The sequence below is a fragment of the Microtus pennsylvanicus genome, chromosome 2, assembly GCF_037038515.1.
Source record: "Microtus pennsylvanicus isolate mMicPen1 chromosome 2, mMicPen1.hap1, whole genome shotgun sequence".
Lineage (NCBI taxonomy): Eukaryota > Metazoa > Chordata > Mammalia > Rodentia > Cricetidae > Microtus > Microtus pennsylvanicus.
Window position 1 is genome coordinate 99,902,324 of NC_134580.1, and position 19,675 is coordinate 99,921,998.

The window sequence follows — 19,675 nt, forward strand, 5'->3', positions numbered from 1 at the left end:
CAGCACAGAGGCAACGCGCCGGCATGGTGGAAGCCACGCTGCAGCCCCAGGAAAGGGACACATCAACTTTTCGGTTACAGTGCCCCTTCATCTGCGAGGGAGGAGATGCCGATCTTGTTCTGCTCTCACTTTTAGAGCTGCTGATACTACAGCCTCTCCAGTAACAGAAAAGGGACATAAATGAGGCAGAACAGAGGCAGTGGCTGACCAGCATGGCAAAGCAACAGGAGCGTGAGCTGTAGTGGGAGGAAGTGGCCAGAGCCAGGACGTGCTGTGGGTCTCGCTGCTTGCGGGGTGAGCTCACCAAACTCATCTCTGAAACGCCAGGAGCGCGTGGCAATTACAGGGGTTTCCAGGCACAGCATCCCTGGTGCGGTCCGGCTTCACCCTCCCTGGTGCATAATGGAATCAGATGCGATTCCACTGCAGTCCCATGTGGTGACTCGCGCCACTCTAGTCAATAGAACCCACTCTTGGGAAGAAACTAGATTATGGGTCAGTAAAGGGCGGACAGTTGCTGAGTGACTGCCGATTGTTCCCTGTGGGGAGCTCTCCACATGCCCTCTTGATTCATTTCCACCAAATTACCCACAGCTGCCAAAGCAGGGCACTGGGTTTGGCTTTGCTATTTAGATTGCCTTTGCCTGGGATCCTCTAACAGTGATGTGGCAGTGACGGATCCGGGTGTGAGTGGGTGTGTGTGTGTGTGTCTCGACATGGCATGGCAGAGACACTCCCGTACACCAAAGGGCTGTGGATACAAGCACCCCACGCCTTGGTAGGGGAGGCACAGCTGGTGAAGTCCCTCTTGGGGGAGTCTTACCTTACATGGGTGTGGGTCCACTCCGTAGGTCTCTAATGTCTGTGCCTTTCTCAAGAAATTCAGCTCTGATGTTGCTGGTGTTTGACCACTGGAATGAGAAGGAGATGGTCTCAGGGCTCCCGTTACACAAGTTCCCCAGGTGTGAGCTCCTTGTTTGGAAGTGGCCAGCTGGGCAGGGCCCGACTTTCTGGTGGAGCAGCCGCAGCACCCAAGAAGCTCAGTGTGTTTATTTGTAGTAAGAAGGCTTCTTGTTGGTTCCTGGCCACTTAGCCCCGAAATAATCACACAGAAACTGTATTAATTAAATCACTGCTTGGTCCATTATTAGCTCTAGCTTCTTATTGGCTAATTAGATCTTAACCCATTTCTATTAATCTGTGTATTGCCACGAGGCTGTGGCTTACTGGGAAAAGTTCCAGCTTCTATCTCCAGTTGGGCTACCTGGCTTCTCCCTGACTCTGCCCTCTTCCTCCCAGCATTCAGTTTAGTTTTCTCCCGCCTAGCTAAGTTCTGCCCTGCTATAGGTCCAAAGCAGTTTCTTTATTCATTAATGGTCATCACGGCATACAGAGGGAAATCTCACATCATTTATTCTATGCAGTTGAACGGTCACACACAGCTGAATCGAGGAATCAGGTTTAGCCTATCTTGCCAGGAGCAATCTTTGTAGGAGAGCCATCTTCAGGCTGTTAACGTCTAGGGGAAGAAGGCTATGTGGACATTTTCTGCGCACACTGTCAACATTTTCACTTGGACCTTGAGGGAGGCTTTGCCATCTCTTCGAGCGTCAGCCTGGATGGGGGATGAATTTGCTACTCTCACGGGGAGGAGGCATTAAAAAAAAAAAGATGTGATCAGGGGCCACACACTTCCACTTTTCCATAGTGCTCTCTTGCTTGCTTGTAGAACCAACTTTAGAGATTCAAGTCTAAGGTGAAAACTCAGCGGGGGGCTGGAGTGATGACTCAGTGGGTGGGAGCACTGGTTGCTATTCCAGAGGACCTGGGCTTGATCCCCAGTACTCACATGGCAGCTCACAACCTTCAAGAACTCCAGTGCCCGGGGATCTAATGCTCTCCTCTGGCCTCAAGAGTGCCCTGCACACACACGGTGCATAGACAGAACATCCATATGCCAAATAAAAATAAAAAATTAAAAAAGCAAAACAAAACTCCAAGTGCAACAGGCTACATAGGGGGTCAAGCAGGCTCGGCGCGAAGAGCAGGAAGCGGTAGGAACGGCTCTGAAATTGCGGTCTTCCTGAAAACCATGCGAAGCCAGACATGGTGGTGTGTGGTATCTGTAACCTCAGCACTTGGAGGTAGAGGAAGTGGGTCAGGAGTTTAAGGCTAGCCTAGACTATATGTGCTCCTGCTAAAAACAACAACAACAACAAAAAACAACAACAACAAAAAAAAACCCCAAACCAAATCAAAACAAATAAGCAAGCAACCATCATCACCAAAACCCCAAAAGCAAACACAGGCCAAGCAGTGCTAGCGGCTATGAGTTCAGTTTGTCGTCTCAATTGTGTGTGTGAGCTCAGAGGACGACGTGCCAGAACTGGTTCTCTCCTTCCACCGTGTGTGTTTTGGGGATGGAACTCAGGATGGCAGGCAGCAAGTGCTGGACCATCTCACTGGCCGGATATTATAAATAATTTTTTTTTAAAGACAGGGTCTTATAATGTCCCTGGCTGGCCTCGAACTCACAGAGATCCGCCTGCCTTTGCCTCCCAAGTGCTGGGATTAAAGGTGTGCAGACTATACCCAGGTGAGGCTGTGGTTTTAAATAAGTCAGAGATAATGTTTTTATGGTAATTCACAACACGCAGTACTGCGGAGACAGGGAAAATACATCTGTAGGCTGGCTACTGGCCACAGCTTTCTTGTCTGTGAGCTGACATGGCCTGGCATACAATCCTGCTGTACCACTCCCTTTCTCTTGGTGGAAAGAGAGCACAGGAACAGAGGGCTGGGAGAAGCAGGACAGCGGTTCTCAACCTTCCTATCCCTGCAACCCTCTAACACAGTTCCTCATGCTGGGGTGACCCCCAACCAGAAAATTATTTTCATGGCTACTTCATAACTGTACTTTTGCTAATGTTATGAATCATAATGTAAATCTCTATTAAGCAACCTATGTGAAAGAGTTGTTTGACCCCCATAGGGGTAGTGATCCCCAGGTTGAGAACGGCTGTGGCAGGAGACGCCGCCTGGCTTCCATCCCACACAGCTCTCCATGTGATAGCACGAAAGGAAACACGCCGGCTCTGGCCATCTGAAGAGGCCTTGGCACGGCTCTCTTCCCGCCTGCCTCCTGGAACGTGTACACGAAACCACCCTGGGGCCAGTGGTGGCACTGGCTCTGGGCTCTTCTGCCTGCAGAGCCCTGGAAAAGCACACTGAGTGTGAGGTTGGAAGGGCAGCTTGTGAAGCCGTCAGCTCTAACGGCTGGCAGGCAGGAGCCAAAGTTGCTCATTACTAAATTTATCGTCTGCCCAAAGTCATACGTCAGAGCAGGAAGCAATCCCACCCAAGCGAGAAGCAGGCCAGGCTCCCTCCGGTGTCCCCTGAAGGGGCCACTGTCTCTCATGCTCTGAAGTCAGCCTTTGTGCTACTTCTGGAAAGTAGATCAAGAAACAGCCCACAGCCTGGGTCCACAGGAGCTGTCAAAGTCACAGAGAGGGAGAAAACTCGGGCATTTTCACACTATGAAAGCACGGCAGAACCCGTGTCTGCAGGTATCAGGGTGAAGGCAGATCCCTACATCTACCAACAAACCCCAGATGCAAGGAGTGTCTTCATTCCATGTCTGAAGGAATCCGCCCCTTGAAATCCATTAACCTCGGGGTTGCTCAGATCTCCAGGGTCCTAACAGGTGCCATCATTTCTTGAGGAGTCCCTTGCTTTGAACTAACTTTCTGCAGAAATGTCCCCACTACTTTGATATCTTACCCTCTGGACAGCCGGCATAAATCCGTGCTCTCTGAATGGGAGCTCACAAGCAGGTCTGTCATCCCGATGTTCAACCACAAGGGGTCACTATTTCCCTAACAGTGACAGGACTGACCATTGGGCTCAGCACTGAGACTGGAAAAACCCAAGATTGCAACCCTGATGAGTCTGTCTGGTCACACCGGACTCTGACGATCTGTCTGCAAACGCTGGGGCAGCTTTGGGTTATGTTCATTCATAAGCATTTAGTGAGATGAGGGTTTTGGGGGCAAGATCATGGTGTGGTAGACTCTGGTTTAAGTTCAGAGCTCTTAGAAGCACCCCACTCCTGCTCCAGTCCTTCCTCAGAGCAGGAAATGCACGAACCTTATCACAAGATTAAATATTTGTAACGAATATATTCCCATTCTTATCTACTGCCCAATTTCCAATTCTCTTGCAGACACAGAGAGTATGGGTTTATCATCCCCACAATACTCTTCCACGAATGATTCAAGCTGTGACTATCATTGTGGCTTTCCTCGTCTTGCTTCTTTTTAAAGTACCTTAAAAAAAATGAACAAAACCCACAAGGAAACCCAGAGTTTTGTCTAACTAGTATACTCAAAATAAACAAAATTAAAAATAAACAAAAGTCTTCATTTTAAATGTAGTTTAAATTTCATCTCTTTTCTATGTTGGTTAATACATTTTTTGAATTATTGCTTAATTGTCTTAATAAATCCAAAGTCCTAAAAGTTAAGAGGAATTGTAACCTATTAAAATGGTGACCCAGCTTCTTGTTAGTTTATAGCACACAGACCTTTGTTTCAGGCACCTTATCTGCCCGGGAAACCTGTGTTCTCGCGTTGATACGCGAATTAGAGCCCACTCTGCCACTGCGCTTTAAAACCTCTCTGCAGAAAAGGCCATTGAGCGTGGGTGAAAGGCTGCATCTGTGCTGTTTATGGTTCTATGTAATCTGGGTCGGCTAAACCCAGCTGAGATTGCGGGGCTCTGTGGGCATTGGCTATTGCATCCCTGGTACAGGGGCCTCAAAGCGTGTTGATGCTACTGACTCTAAACCATAGTACTGCATGTAAGTCAGCTTGGCCCTGTGCAGTTTATCTTCCATCCAGCACAGCTGCCCAGCCTCTGAGATCAGGCGGGATAGGGCTCATTCAGAATGCTATGGCCATACACTGCTCACTGGGAGGAGGCTGTGCCATGGGGGGGGGTCCAGGGAAATGGGACATCCCAGGGTCACCAGTGCTGGGAGCTTTACTGTGTCTGAGCAAGTCTCTGAGAGCAGAGGATGGGGCCAGGAGCTGTGTGCTCAGTGGCCAGGGTCAGAGTGTAACGCACCTGAGTTCAGTTTTGTGAATCTCAGCAATTTTCTTTTCCAGTTTCTCTGAATGCTTTGGGAAAAACTGGAACTTGGAGCTGTAGCCCTCAGGGTGCTTTCCTGGGTCGTAATCCCCAATCTCCGCTTTTCAAAGGCAGGAAAAAGAAAAAAAAAGAGATTAACACACAGCTCAGAGGCCAAACACAGGCAGACACTGGCAAGAGAGCAGGCCCCCTGCTGTGTACAACAGGTTGACATTCAAGTCAAAGCAGAGACAGTAGAGCTGGCCCTGGGCTCTGAGGTCACTAGTAAATTTGCAATAAAAGAGCAGAAGCCTGTTCTATGATCCTCAGTGGTGCAGCCACACGGGAAGGCTTGGGAGCCATGCTCGGCTTGGTAGCAGCAAACAGTGAGCTTGGTCAGAAAGACAGGACCTCCTGTGCCCCAGGTTGGGTACCTGAATCCCATCCCGAAGATTTTAGTAGGACAAGAGAAGTTGCTGACTGAGTCTTGATCCCAGTTAAGGACTCAGCCCTCACACGCGGAACCAGATGAATACATTCAGTGTTCAGGGCGGGCTCGCCAGGTGGGCCTGCCACTGGGAACATGGCTATGACCCAGCGACCGAGTGCAGGGGCACCAGATTCTAAGGCTGACTTTCCAATGCTGTGCCCAGTGCCACGCCTACAAAGCTCGTCTCTACGGCTGTGGGATCTCTGGGAGCTCTATGGACACCATCTTTCCTCAATGCTCTCCCAGTCAGAAGTCAGTTTTCTCCACATGAAGTGCCCCACCCAAAGGGAAACTCAGAAAAGAAAAGAGGAGCTCCTGGCAGCTTGCTGGCCGTCCCCCCTTCCTTCTCTTAGAGCGCCAGAAGCTCTTCAGCTGAGGTGGCATGAATATTGGGAGGAAAACAAGGCCTGGGTCGCAGCTGAACACAGCGCTCTGGGTTTGTGCATTCCACTGCCAATTGTGCCTCCTTCCAAGTTACTCGGGGCTGTGGGTGGGAGTGGCGGATGTCTGGAGCCTCAAGTCCCGGGGAATCTAAGGCAGGAGGCTCACTTGAGCCCAAGAATTCAAGACCAGCCTGGACAGCGTAATAAAACCATATGTCCAAAACAAAACAAACAAATAAACAAAAACCTAACCAAACTTCAAATTCTGTGGCAATTTCTGTTGTTTATTGAGAGATCTCATTCCTTCAAGGATGAGGGACCTTGAACCTTGAGATCTTTGCTTTGATTTTATCGGAAAAGCTTCAAGGGGGGAAAATACTGATATTGACTACCAAATACATTTTGAAAAAAAATAATTTGATATAATTATCAGGGTGGACCTGATGAAAAGACTAGAGTTTAACAGTACAGGGCATCTTCCTCTTTCAAAAAGAAGGGGGACTCTATTAGGTACCTCAGGCTGTACATGCAATGGCTGTGCTTCCCATTGGCTGGTACTGGAATGGCTCTCTCAGAGCCGGAGGCTCCCCCCCCCTCCCCGCAATGGGCTCACTCTACCCTCTTAGCACTGCTCCGATACTTCTCCTGCTCTCAGCAGACTCTCCTCAAGTTGCTTCTGAGAGTTCCCTGATTCACAATCAAGGGTTCACGTTTTTAATGGAAGCGTCACGGTTTTAGGCCCAAATGATCCCGTTGTTAATGACAATTTCAGGGTGGAGGACTAAGAAAATTCCGAGGAGTGGCACTTGAATGTCCTCAACATCTTATGAGAGAAGGGTATGACAGGTCCCACATTTCACGACAGGTTCCCACGGCCACTCTGGGAATCGGCAGCAAGAGGCTCGACTCTTCCGAAGGAAATGGCTTCTCACTTGAGAATCCTTGAGACACTGAGCCCTACACAACAGATGCCAGAGGCCTACCATGCCTCACACCTTGGCGATTTGCACGAGAGGGCCAGGGCGAGCGATTCTGAGTGTTCTTCAGTCGCACAGAAACACTAACGTGAAAGGAACAGGGTAAGTCTCTGGAGGCCGAAATGACTCAAGGGGGCTAGCTGTGAGACCTTGGGGGCAGGAGGGTCTCTGGGCTTTTTGGCTCTAGACAACCCAGGCCAAATCCTTTAACTTGCTTCAAGTTAGAAGCTGTTTTGATCTAAGAAGTCGTCATCTGTGGTAAATGGGATAATGTAATCAGGACTTAGCATGAAAAGCAAATTTATCCTGTCCAAAGCCATTACCTTGAAGGATATAGGCTGCTAACAAGGCGGCATCCGATGTCTTACAGAGGAGACGGCCATGGTAGAGATCCCTTTTGATCTGCAGGAAGACTAAGTACCTGCGGAGAAAACAGATGAAACCGAAAGGATTGCTCTGATTGCTTTAAAGGCATAAATATGTAATAGAAGCCTATCAGAATCTTTGTCAGGGCATCTTCCCTACATCAGTTTTTTTTCATACCGTAGAACAAATACATTTCCCATTTCCTTGCAGACTCTCAGGTACTCCGCTTTGAACTATTAATTGTTTAAGGTTCAGATCAAAACAACCTGTCAGTTTTCCCTCTAGCTCAACATAGACATATCACTCTCTGGTAAGCACTTCCCCCTAACTCCTCCCCATCCTTATCCCTCCATCCTTGTCGCCCCTTCCCCCTGCCACCAAAGTGCTGGCATCTGGAGGGAACCAGCCCCCTGCCAGTGTGACACAATCAGGAAACACTGTGCTATCAGGGATGCGGAAATAGGGCCTACCTGGGTCTTCGAGTGGAATGGTGGGTGAGGGGAGAATTTAGCTTGGGCTTGGCATTAGAATCTACTCCCCCTGTAGATTATTGGCAGAAGTCAATCAGATCTCTTCAAATCCAAATAGAAAGGGAGAAGTGAAGGGGCTGGAAAGATGGCTGTTTGGTGGTTAAGAGCATATACTACTTGTGCAGAGGACCTGAGTGTGATTCCCAGCATCCGTGTTGGATGGTTCACACAACCCGCTGGTAACTCCAGTTCCAGGGTATCCGACATCTCGACACCCTCTCCCAGGTACTGCAGGTACTTGCACTCACGTGTGCGCTAATGTGCGTGTGTGGGCGCCAGTATGTGTGAGTGTAGGCATGTGTATGTGCACCTGCGCATGCTCCCAAGTATTTAAAAACTGTGGGGCGTGGCACTCATGTAGGAACACACACTGTGTACGTGAGATGGAGCAAGGCACTGAGAGCAGGAACCAGGCCCTGCACTAAGTACCCGTCTGCTGGGGCGGACACTGCATGACTCACATCTAACATCTCATTTAACTCTTACACAGCACTTTGAAACAGGCACTATTATTTCCTCCACATTTTCCAGATAAAGCCGAGGTGTTAGTGGATTTCCCACAGACACACGACTAAATAGTTAAGATCCAAACTCATGACGTCAGGACTCCTGGCCCTGGTTCTTTAGTACCGCTATGCTATACTGGCCTCTGAGACTGCAGCTGCTCTGTAGTTTCTGAAGCCGGAGGAGGGGAGGAGGACAGCCCGACACAGGGGGGTGGAACTGACCGCTTTCTATTGGGAAGCGTCTTTCCCAAGAGTGTTGAGAGATGACCACACACTCTCACAAGTCGGCCAGCAAGAGCAAACCCAAGGCTACGAGGCACATCGGTTCCCTGGGTGGGTCCTCTCTTGATGGCCAGGAGGCACCGGTGGTGGTTTAAAAATATACCCACAGACCCTTCACACACTACATTTCATGAAACACTGATGAGTTCTCACCTCCTGAAGGAGCTGGCCTTAGTGATTTGCTGTGGGTAACAGAACCACACAGAAGCGGTTGTCTCGATTGTCTCGTCAGAATCTCTACAGCTGCTTTGTTCTTCTCTTGCACCATTCACCCCACCTGAGGATGCTTACACAGCCCTACAGCGAGGCCCACGGGGAGGAGGGACACTTCTGCCAACAGTCCCATGAAGACCCTCAGATGAGTCGTCCCTACTAACCCACGACTGGTTCTGAGCCAGAGGCTCCCAGCAAAATCGCCCCTGGACTCTCAACCCATAGAAGTTCTCGATGGCTTGTTACTTCAAGCTAAGGTTGATGGTACTTCGTTGGGCAGCCACACATGACTATGGCATCCCTGGGAGAGCAAGGAGTCATGGAACTATAGCAGAAGGCCCTTCCGTTCCACCAATTTCCACCGGCAGAATTTAGGGCCTCCTTGGATAACCAGTTTCCTCTGGTTTATATTCAGTCTAAATTACACGTCCAGTTAATCATGTAAAAATGCCCACAGAGAGAGCGCACCATCGACAGGGCAACTTTTGGTGAAGTAGGGAGTGAGTGCTGGGCTTAGAGAATGGAGAATCAGTCAAGGAGCAATCTAGCCCCTCCTTGGGTCTTGCTACTCCAAGCATAGCCCCCACATCAGCAATATTGGCATCATTTGGAGCCTGCACCTTTTTTTTTCTACCAAGATCCTCATATGACTTGCATATAGGAGGCAGAGTCCTACGAAATACAAAAGAATCTCCGTGACCACATCAATACGCGGTACCTCCCTCAAAACAAAGGCCACGTGAGGATTTCCTCCCGGGAGTTTGTAAGAGCCATTCCCCTCCTCAAACAAACCCACTCAGCCCTAACATTTGTCAAGAAAAGCTGGCGCCATGCAGAGTGAATAATTAAGACGGATCTATCAAATCCAGCTTGCCTGCACTCTGCTTCCCACAGTGAAATGCCACACGGTGAGTGGGAGAGGCGAGCCAGCACTTCCCTGCCTCTCACTGTTCCGACTCCCACCTTCCCCAGGTTTTGGCAGGATGCGGATATGGCCTTTGCCCCCAACTCATTGCTCACTTCCTGGGCTCAGATTCACATATCATCCCTGCTTTCATGGCCTGCTCTTCCACGACTGAAAATCTGGGACAGGATATCCTGGACAGAAGGCGATGTGTCAAACAGCACCCACAGATCTGGATGGTGATTCTCTATGTCACAGACAGAGGAACAACCCCTGCCCCCAGGAAGGCATGTCAGAGGTACTCCTGGGGTTTCTCTAGAGTTTCTGACCCCTGCTGTTTGCCGAGTGCCAGCCTTCCTCTCATACAGGACCACTGCTTTGCTACGGATGGGCCCGCGGCAAATGTCTAGGGCGAGCTGGAATGTGCACAGTTCTCTGAGGCTGGGAGTCTTTGGACTCCTGATTATAGGACAGCTGTGGGCAGCGCGAGGGGAAGGCTATCGACACTCTCAAGGACTGCCATGGCACAGAGGGAGGCAAGGATGGACAAGTTATAACCTAAAGAAGGCAAGTCATTGGAGAGCAGGAGGAAATGAGCTCACTGAAGGACCCTCTGACGTCTTCACGAGGTCCCCCTTGATTTTCTGCCACGGTGGTGTCCAGAAGGTTTTGGGTTGACATGGTGCTGGAACTGTATCCCACAGTCTTAGTGTCATTAGACCTGCTCCCACGAGACTCTGCTGTACTCTCACCCACAAGGCCCCTGCGGGTAATCTTGTTGCGTGAAGCTCTGTGTGTTGCCAGATGAAGGATCAGCCTGCCAGGCCTGCCCAGCACAGCCAGGTGCCATTGCTTCTCAGAACCAGAGTTAAGGAACAGAATTCCCTTGACTTATGGCTGAGGAGACAGATATCCAGAGATGTGGCCTGACTTGGTTAGTGTTACCCACTAGTCACAATTCAGGCCTCTGATTCCGGACCCAGTACTTTTCTACCCTGTGGTAATTCATTTAGCTATCAGAGGAGAGAGAATTGCCCTAAATTACATTACACACACACACATACACACACACACACACACTATTTTTTATTATATATATTAGATACACGGGCTGGAGAGATGGCTTAGTAGTTAAGAAAGCTTGCTGCTCTTTCAGAGAACCTGAGTTCAGTTTCCACAAGGCTGCTTATTACTGACTGGCATTTCAGTTCCAGAGGATTCCATGCCCACTTCTGGTCACTTCTGGTTTCTGGGGGCATTACACACACTATTTTTTTTTTTTGAGACAGGGTTTCTCTGGGTAGCTTTGGCTGTCCTGGATCTCACTTTGTAGACCAGGTTGACCTCGAACTCATAGAGATCTACCTGCTTCTGTCTCTTGAATGCTGGGATTAAAGGCGTGCACCACCACAGCCTGGATATACACACTAATTTGTAAAAGATTTTATATTTTATTTCTGTGTGTATGTGTTGGGGTCAGAGGGCAGCTTGTACGAGTTGGTTCTCTCCTACTCTGTGGTGCCAGGAACGGAACTCAGTACTGCGGGTTTGTCAGCAAGTGCCTTTGCCTGCTGGACCGCATGGCTGCCTCCACCTTGTTTCTGAGGCGGGGCTCTCCTGCTGCTGCTGTGCTGCTCAGGTGAGCTAAGCTTCCATCCCTACTGCTGTGCTCTCAGGTAAGCTTCCATCCAGTCCCCCCCCTCTCATGTTAGCAGTGCTGAGCCTGGGGTTTCAGACCTCAGGAATCTGGGTCACTGGGGATGCTTGGCAAGCGCATTTACCCACGGAGCCATCTCACTGGCCTGTGGTTTTTTCTTTCTTTGTTTCCTTTTTTTTTAAAAGCCTTGTTTATCTCCTTCTGTCCTTCACAAGGCCAGGAACCTCACAGGTACTATAGAAAACACCCGAGGGCAGAGGACATGGAAGACAGTTTAGTCCTCTCACAGTTATATACAAAGGAGATGGGGGACTACGTGGAACAAAACACTAACGCCAGCAACTCTCCATGTCTGCCCACACAGCGTGCCCTGCACACTACTGTTGCACACGCACTTCCTCAGTCACGCCTCCAGTAACTCCACGAGTAGTAACTCCCATTTCTGTTCCATTTCCACATACGAAGAAACTGAGTGCTGAGAGGTACAGCCGCTAGCCTTGTCTCAGAGCCAAAAAATCAGCCAAGATTTGATCCATATCTTCCCGGTACCCTAGCCAAGGAGGACCCACCGCCGTGCTTCCTAAGGAAATCAGGTTTTGCTGGAACATGGCCTTGCTCACTCATTCATGCATCATCGACGGCTGCTTCCGAGCGGCATTGGCAGAACCGAGCCGTTGTGACAGAAACCATATGGTTCCGAAAGCCCAACGCATGTACTTTCTGTCCCTTTCCAGAGAGCCTTGCCAATCCATGTCAGCCTAATGGAGGCTCGGAGACCATTCACTGAGAGAATCAATGACTGGGCCTCTGTGTGCTGAAGCCCACATCCACCCACCCACCCTTCTGGACTCCTCCACCCGCTGGCGTGTGGCAGGCCTCTGCCTCCTGGTAAGGTGTGGATGTGCCCGTTTCCTTCTGACACTCCATTTCTCAGAGTGCATCCACCTGCAGTCCCTGGTAAAAGCTAAATGGGGCCTAGCTCTCCATTTCTTGGCACCATTAACAGTCTAGACAAAAAAATAAGTCTATTTATTATTTAAAGAGAAAAATGACAAAGGAAATTAATGAGGACTTGGAAACTAAATTTGTCCTGTGGGAAGGACCAATGGCAAAGTGAAGCAGAATTCCTTTTTTAAAAAAAACCCGATGCTCGGTTTCTTTTTTAGTATTGATTTATTTTTATGTGTGTGGATGTTTTGCCTGCCTATGTCACTGTGTACCATGAATGTGCAGTGTCCTCAGAGGAGGGTGTTGGATCCTCTTAGGACTGGAGTTCTCACTGTGGGTGCTGGGAATTGAACCCGGGTCCTCTGGAAGAGCAGTCAGTGCTCTCAACTGATGGAGCCTTCTCTCCAGCCCTCAAAGAAGAGTTCTTTACTCTCCAGCTCATCCCCTCCTTAGCCTTGCTCCACAGGGATGGTTGAGATGGCAGTGAAATTTAGGATCGAGATTGCCAGGGGAGAAAAGATGACACATTGACAGCTAAATTAGTTTGGCACAAGGTGGGCTGTTGAGATGAAGGGCTCAGAGCCAGCAATGAATTATGGGTACTGAGTGAGGCTGGGGCAGGTACTCACTCTCTCAAGATCAGTAGGGATGTGAATGGGAAACACGGACCTAATTCCATGGCTTCACAGGCTGTACCAGGGAGGGTAGAAACCTGCAAATCAGGCTGAGCACCCCACAGTTGGTACTACCCACAATGTGAGAAAACTGCACTCTGGGGAAGGAAGGCTGGCGAGGTAAAGATGGAGAGAAAACTGTCTCAGGTGGTTCCTGAGGACGCATGCAGATGGTGGAGGTGCTGGTTGCCCTTGCCACTGTCCTTGAAGTCTGCTGACCTGGTGAGAGGTCTGGTCAGGATCCCAGTGCTACGCTGACAGGGACCATGTTATCAGCAGGGAGTACCCAGAAATAGAAGACCCTCCACTGGGCATGGTGACACAGGCTGTAATCTCAACACTAGGGAAGTGGACGTAGAGAATCGTGAGTTCAAGGCCAGCTTAGGCTCCATAGTGACATTCTCAAAAGAACCTAAGTCCAAACTGAGCCTTGTCTGTATTTGTTATCCAAAGTATCTGTGATAATAAATGCTTATTTTATTTATATGTCTAATTATTTGGTTCTGTGAGCCAGGATCTTTTTGAAAGTAAAAAGTTTAAATAGTTCCATACAATATATCTTTACCATATCCACCCATGACTACATCCTTTCAACTTCCTCTGGGCCCACATTTAAGACACAGTCTTAGATAAGCCTGATTGGCCTTAAATTTTTTCTTTCTTTTTTTAATTTAAAAATTTTTTATGTGTACATGTGTTTTGCCTGTATGTGTGCCTTTGCATCAGATGTGTGCTTGATACCCAAGGAGGTTAGACAGGGCATCAGATCTCCTGGAGCTAGAGTTATAGACGGTTGTGAGCCACTATGTGGGAGGCTAGGAGTTGAACCTGGGACCTCTGGAAGACTCTTAATCACTGGGCCATCTCTCCAGCCCCTAAATTTTCTTTTTAAAATAAATATTGATTTTTTTTATATTCTCTGTGTGTGTGTGTTTGCGCGCGCGCGCGTGTGTGTGCATGTGTGCATGCATGCACATGTGTGTTCAGGTGTCTTTGGAGAACAGAGGTGTCAGATCCTCAGGAGCTGAAGTTACAGACAGTTGTGAGCCACCTAATGTGGCTGATGGGAACCAAATACAGGTCTCTACAGAGCAATGTGTGCTCTTAGTCTCTGCACTATCTCCTTGGCCCTGACCTCATCTTTTCTACGTAGCCTTCTGCCTCCATCTCCCAACTGCTGGGATTATGGGCATGAGCTACCACACCTGGCCTGAAATGTTTGTTTGTTTTTTTAAACAAAGAATAAGGAGGAGGATGACTATGATGATGACAAAAAGGAGGAGGAGGAAGAAGAAAATGAGGGTTGGAGAGATGACTCAGTGGTTAAGAGTACAACATTTAGATCCCAGCACCCATATTACAAGCCAGTCTGCTTGTAACGTTAGCACTGAAAGATCTGGCCTATTTTTGTCTCTGTATGTGAGCAGGCATGTACTCACCTATACACTTGTATATATTATACTTGTGTATACACACTCATGCGTGCACATGCACGCACAAATGCACACACACACACTAATTAAAACAAACAAAAAGGAGGCCAGCAAACTGGTTAATCATCTCAATGATTTTCAGAATTAGATATTACTCTCCTAATTCTGTGAGTTATCCAAAGGTCAGTGAGGGTGAATAATGTATGGCCAAGCCCTGCAGTCAGGAAGGAATACAAACTGGACTTGAGCCACCAGGTCTATGTGGCTTCTTGGTAGGGGGGTCAGTATGTTAATACAATTGGACGATGAGCTCCTAACAGCCAAGAAAAAGCGTTAGAAAGTCCTGTGTCTAAGGGCAGTCACCGAATTACTAGACCAGTTCCTTTCAGCCCTACTGCTATGGTAAAACGCTGCAGGTCCCCGAGTGGCGGCAGCGGGCAGCGGGCACCATTACACCTACTGCGCAGCCAATGGCATGGAGATCAGGCAATGCAGGAGGTGGTGGGAGGCAAGGAGCTGGCTTTTAACAAAAGTGCTAAATTTGGCCGGGTAGTGGTGGCGCACACCTTTAATCCCAGCACTCAGGAGGCAGAGACAGGCAGATCTCTGTGATGTCAAGGCCAGCCTGGTCTACAAATTGAGTTCCAGGACAATCAGGGCTACACAAAGAAATCAAAAAAATAAAAACAAAACAAACAAAGAGTGTTAAGTTTGGTCTGACCTGGACATGAGTGGACAGGGGCTGCTGCAGCACTCTCAGCAGGGAGAAGGGGGCTCGGGTCATGAGGGACGGGAGTGCTTTGTCAAAGACCTCTCTGCTCAAGTTGGTAAACATAGCGGCCCTGTCTCCGTGGACCTGTCTGAAACTTCAGGCTGCACACTAAGATGGTGGCAGTCACTCTCTCTCGTGAAGATGACTGGAACCCACAGTTCTCACACCCACATCACTGTCCTCTGTGCTTTAGAGCTGGCACATAGCTCTGCCCACGTGCAGGAGGCCTTCCTGGTCTGGACTCCAGAAGATTCTCCTCCACCCACAGTGGGCTCCACGTGAAGCTACTTGCTCACCTCCCTGACACCTTCCTTGTTTTCTCTATACTACTTCCTGTTTTCTCTGCACTACTTCCTGTTTCTCATCCTCTCTCCCTTTCCTGATTTCCCTTTGGAGAGAGCCCTCCATTCCTTTCACCAGATATCAAGTCAGCAGCTTGCTTTTCCACAGTAATGAAAAGGATTCTGCATTCCCTCTTCTATTGTTTCTCTGGGATTTTAAAGCAGTTCAGGATCCAGAACAGATCTCGAGGCTGTATGGGACAAGTGGTCTATATGATGGCAATCACCTCTTTCCTGACTTTGCTTTCTCCGAGGCAGTGGGGAGGGTATTAGAGTGTCAGTGCCATTTCCTTCCTCAATGGTCCCACCTGCCACAGGTGAACATCAGGGTTCTGCAGATGACAAAATAAAGGACCCCAGCAGCACAGAACTTCTGAATCTTGTCGTGAGTCTGGTTTAGATGCACAAAGCCCTGGGGAGCTGGGCTGATCCTATTCACGGACCCTCTTGCAGGGTGGCTATGGGCTAGAGGCTTTTTCTCTTTCTCCAGGGGACGAGGGCTCACAGCACGCCTGCCCCAGAACATGATTCCCACAATGAAGAAAACTTCAAGCATCTGCTCCAACAGCATGCTAGGATCTACTCACTTGGATCTAGAGTCTTAATATTTTCCACCCTGCCTTCCGTGCCCCACCTTGGTATTTCCCACGTATATCCTTTGGGCCACTGGAGTCTCTTTCCAAGCCTGAAATCAAGCAGCAACACAGCCAGCTCCAAAACTATCAGCAGAGCCATATCACAGGCAAGGGAAAGAAGGCCTTGAGCAATTAGTTACTTCAGATCCCTCCTACAGTGAGCGATTAGAGACTCACAAGAGGGAGTTCCTGCTGCTCCACCTCCAGAGGCGGGGCGCAAGGGAAGTGGGAGGCAAGAACACACAGAAACAGGCTCTCTCTAGGAAGCATCCTCCAAAGAGACTCAGGCACGTCCAAAGCCACAGTTCTCACCCTCCCCCACGGGCCACAGTGGCTGGGGTCCGCGTGCCAGCCTTACCTGGTTATCTCTTCCTTCAGAGCAGCAGGGTCTGCAGGGTAGAACTTCACCCGGAAGCACATGGTGAACGGAGGCTGGGCTGCAGGAAAAGGCGCTTGTTAGGAGACACCCTCTCAAGGAGACGACTGTGCTCCCCTCCTGGCATGCATAGGCCCCTGAACCATAAAGAAAAAAATCCCTTTGTGGGGGCTAGACAGAAGGTTCAGCATTGGGAGTGCTGGCTGAGGACCCAAGCTCAATTCCCAGCACCCACATGTTAGTTTGCAACCATCTGTAACTCCAGGTCCAGAGGACCTGATGTCTTCTTCTGGCCTTCTTCTTCTGGTACCAGGCACACATATGGTGCACATGCATACAGAATATGTACATAATCCATCCATACATATATACATTCACGTAGGCTAAACTAAAAGACCCTTTTGTGGATAGGGTCACCATATGTTAGAACAGTGGCAAATTATATATGTAGACCAAGTCTTACTATCCCTGGGGTTTCCGCCCATCCTCCCATGGTAAAGCTTAGATTCTTTATGAATACTCACATCTCAATTGCTTCACCACTGACTTTGTAAACTCCAACCAATGCTGAAACAGAGAACACAGACAAGACGCCCCTCGTGAGAAGCAGGGTCCACGTGAAAACGGTCTTATCTGACTGAAATGGCGAGAAGAACGCAATCTGCCTGGAGGAAAAGCAACCCCAGAGCTTATGAAGAGAGATTGGGAGAGGGAAGTGGTGTTCTGAAATAAGTGTCCGTGATGGACCAGCTGTGAAGGGGAAAGTCGTTCCTGCTTCAGGTGCATTCCCAGGCTTCCAGAGACACCTCCCAAAGCAGGGTGCTGGAGCTTTGGGCCCTGTTCTTGGCAGGCCCGCAGGCATGGGTGACTAAGCATGTATGTATTGTGAGCTTAGTCCTGTTCCTGGCAGGCCCACAGGCATGGGTGACTAAGCATGTATGTATAGTGGGCTTGGCTTGAGTAAGGAGCTGCTGGACCTAATGTATGGTACGCGTCGTGCTAAATACCAGCTTCTTTTGGCAAAGCAGGAGGGTGGAGGGTGTTGGTGGCAACTATAACAGTTTTGACAAGAAGAGACTTCAGAGTAAAGAGAAACTAGAGATGGCTGGTATGTGCTTCTCTTTTCCCCCCTGAGAAACAGGTAGGCAATCTTTGTGATAATCTTTCCTGGCATACTAGGGTGGTGAAAGTCTTTGTTTCTTATGATAATTATCTGTAACCAATGTGTAGTACAGTATCCTGTCTCCCATGGGTGTTTATGGCTAGAATCTAGATAACACTATATTTTTCATTCTCCCTCATGACTCTTAAGTTTGGGGGAAGGCAGCAACGAGACCATTCTAAATATCTCTCTCTGTGTGTACCATGTGAGTGCATGTGCCCACAGAGGCCAGAAGAGGGCGTCAGACACCTGAAAGCTAAAGTTAATGGTGGCTGTGCGCTGCCAATGTGAGAGCTGAGAATGGAACTTGGGTCCTCTGGAAGAACAGGAAGCACTCTTAATGGCTGAGCATCTCTCCCCAGCTTCAACTTATTGTAAATCAGTTTCTCAAATCTCTGTGGGTACTTTATAAAATTCATTACTGATGATTGTTGCTTTGACATTAAGCAAGTAACTTGCCGGTTGGTAGACAGAAAGATGCTATTATTTGAAGGTTGGCCGCTGGGAAGTAGCTTAGGATGTCAGCTGTAAGTTCCCTGAGGACAGGAATGGACTTGTTTGCCAAATAATTACCAGGGCCTAGCACTGGGCAAAGTGTAGTTGTGGAATGGGCAAAGAGATGGGTTCCTCAGTGCCCTCTTTCCTGGCTACTTCTGCTTAGTCTCGGCAGAGATTTTCTACAGGAAAGTAGCCCAGGCCGTGCAGACAGAATCTTGGCCTCTCTCTGTTCCCAGCTTTCACCTTCTGGGCCGGGCTGTGGGTCAGGTAGTTAATGGGCCCACTAAGAGCTAGTTCTGTCAGCTCCACATGGTTAATCTGGGCTGACATTCTGCTCTCTTGCTTCCTGTGATCCAAGCTCCCAGGAGGCTGGCAACTTATTACATCCACTCAGCATGGCTAAGAGGCCCTTCTCACATTACACGGCCCGCCGCAGCTCTGCTTCGCAGAGAAGCGGAGCCAAGAGGGGCGATCGCACAGAAGCAGCTGGAGCCTGGAGCCATGCCCGCGAAGGTGCAGGAGGCCTGTCTGGTTCAGAGCACGATAGGCCTGTACAGCGAGGAGAACACAGTATACCTCAGGGCTGCAGTAACAGAACACCCTACACTGACAGGTGAGACAAGTAAAAGAAGAGAGAAATGATAAGGAGCGGCTCAGACCTGTGGTCTGGAAGGGAAGAGGAGCGAGTTACAAAGAGGCTCCTCCCCTTGGCAGTAAGGAGAGCCGGCCTTCCTTTGGACTGCCTGAGAGCTCAGGAATGGGCTGAAGTTGGAGAAAAGTTGTCACAGCTTGTCTGAGGGGCTTCAGGGATCCAGGGGAGAAAGCCCGAGATTGTCCCAGCAATATGGTGACAGCTTCTTGCAGACTGAGTCCCAGAAGGAAAAGCAAACTGATAATGTGAGGTGAGATCAGGGAAAGAGGCAAGATTCAGAGGGAGATAGATCCAAGGGGAACAATCTTCACACCCCGAGGCTTGGAAGGGCACAAAAAAGGTCAGAAGAAGGGCAGAGGCTCAGGCTGAGTTGAAACAGCAGGGCACAGCATGAAGCAGCTTCTCCACAAGAGAAGGGTGGGGAGGAAGGAGCCCCAAGACGCTCAGTGAGCAAGCAGGAGGACGGAGGAGAGCTGCTGAGACCACCATGGAGCCCAGGGGAGGAGGTGTGCCTCACACCTCTGGGTACCTCTACCACGATTAGTGGATTTAGGTAATGTCTTCACAGGCCGTTTAAGACCTCCCAGGACTCACAGCTCTCTGTAGTCCATGTTTCTTTCCTGACAGACTCACCCCACTCTTGGGCTACCGTGTGACGTCAGCATAAAGCCTTGGAAACCACACAGTCTACAGAATCAGACCGCCCTCGCCACTTACCTTGGCTGGACAACCTGTCTTAATCTACTCGT

The 19,675-nt window shown here is 49.3% G+C and overlaps 1 protein-coding gene across 5 annotated transcripts in view; it reads right to left on the reverse strand.

The window, feature by feature from the left end:
• The window catches only part of Frmd5 (FERM domain containing 5), a 281,389-nt gene that overhangs the window by 26,520 nt on the left and 235,194 nt on the right, over positions 1–19,675 (reverse strand). For all 5 annotated transcript variants that reach the window (XM_075961979.1, XM_075961980.1, XM_075961977.1 and 2 more), the window contains exons 3-7: positions 17,139–17,181; positions 16,597–16,675; positions 7,301–7,398; positions 5,125–5,248; positions 824–911 (exon numbers count right to left, since the gene is read on the reverse strand). In XM_075961979.1, the coding sequence (XP_075818094.1) occupies positions 824–911; positions 5,125–5,248; positions 7,301–7,398; positions 16,597–16,675; positions 17,139–17,181 (432 nt within the window). The remainder of the gene's footprint in view (positions 1–823; positions 912–5,124; positions 5,249–7,300; positions 7,399–16,596; positions 16,676–17,138; positions 17,182–19,675) is intronic.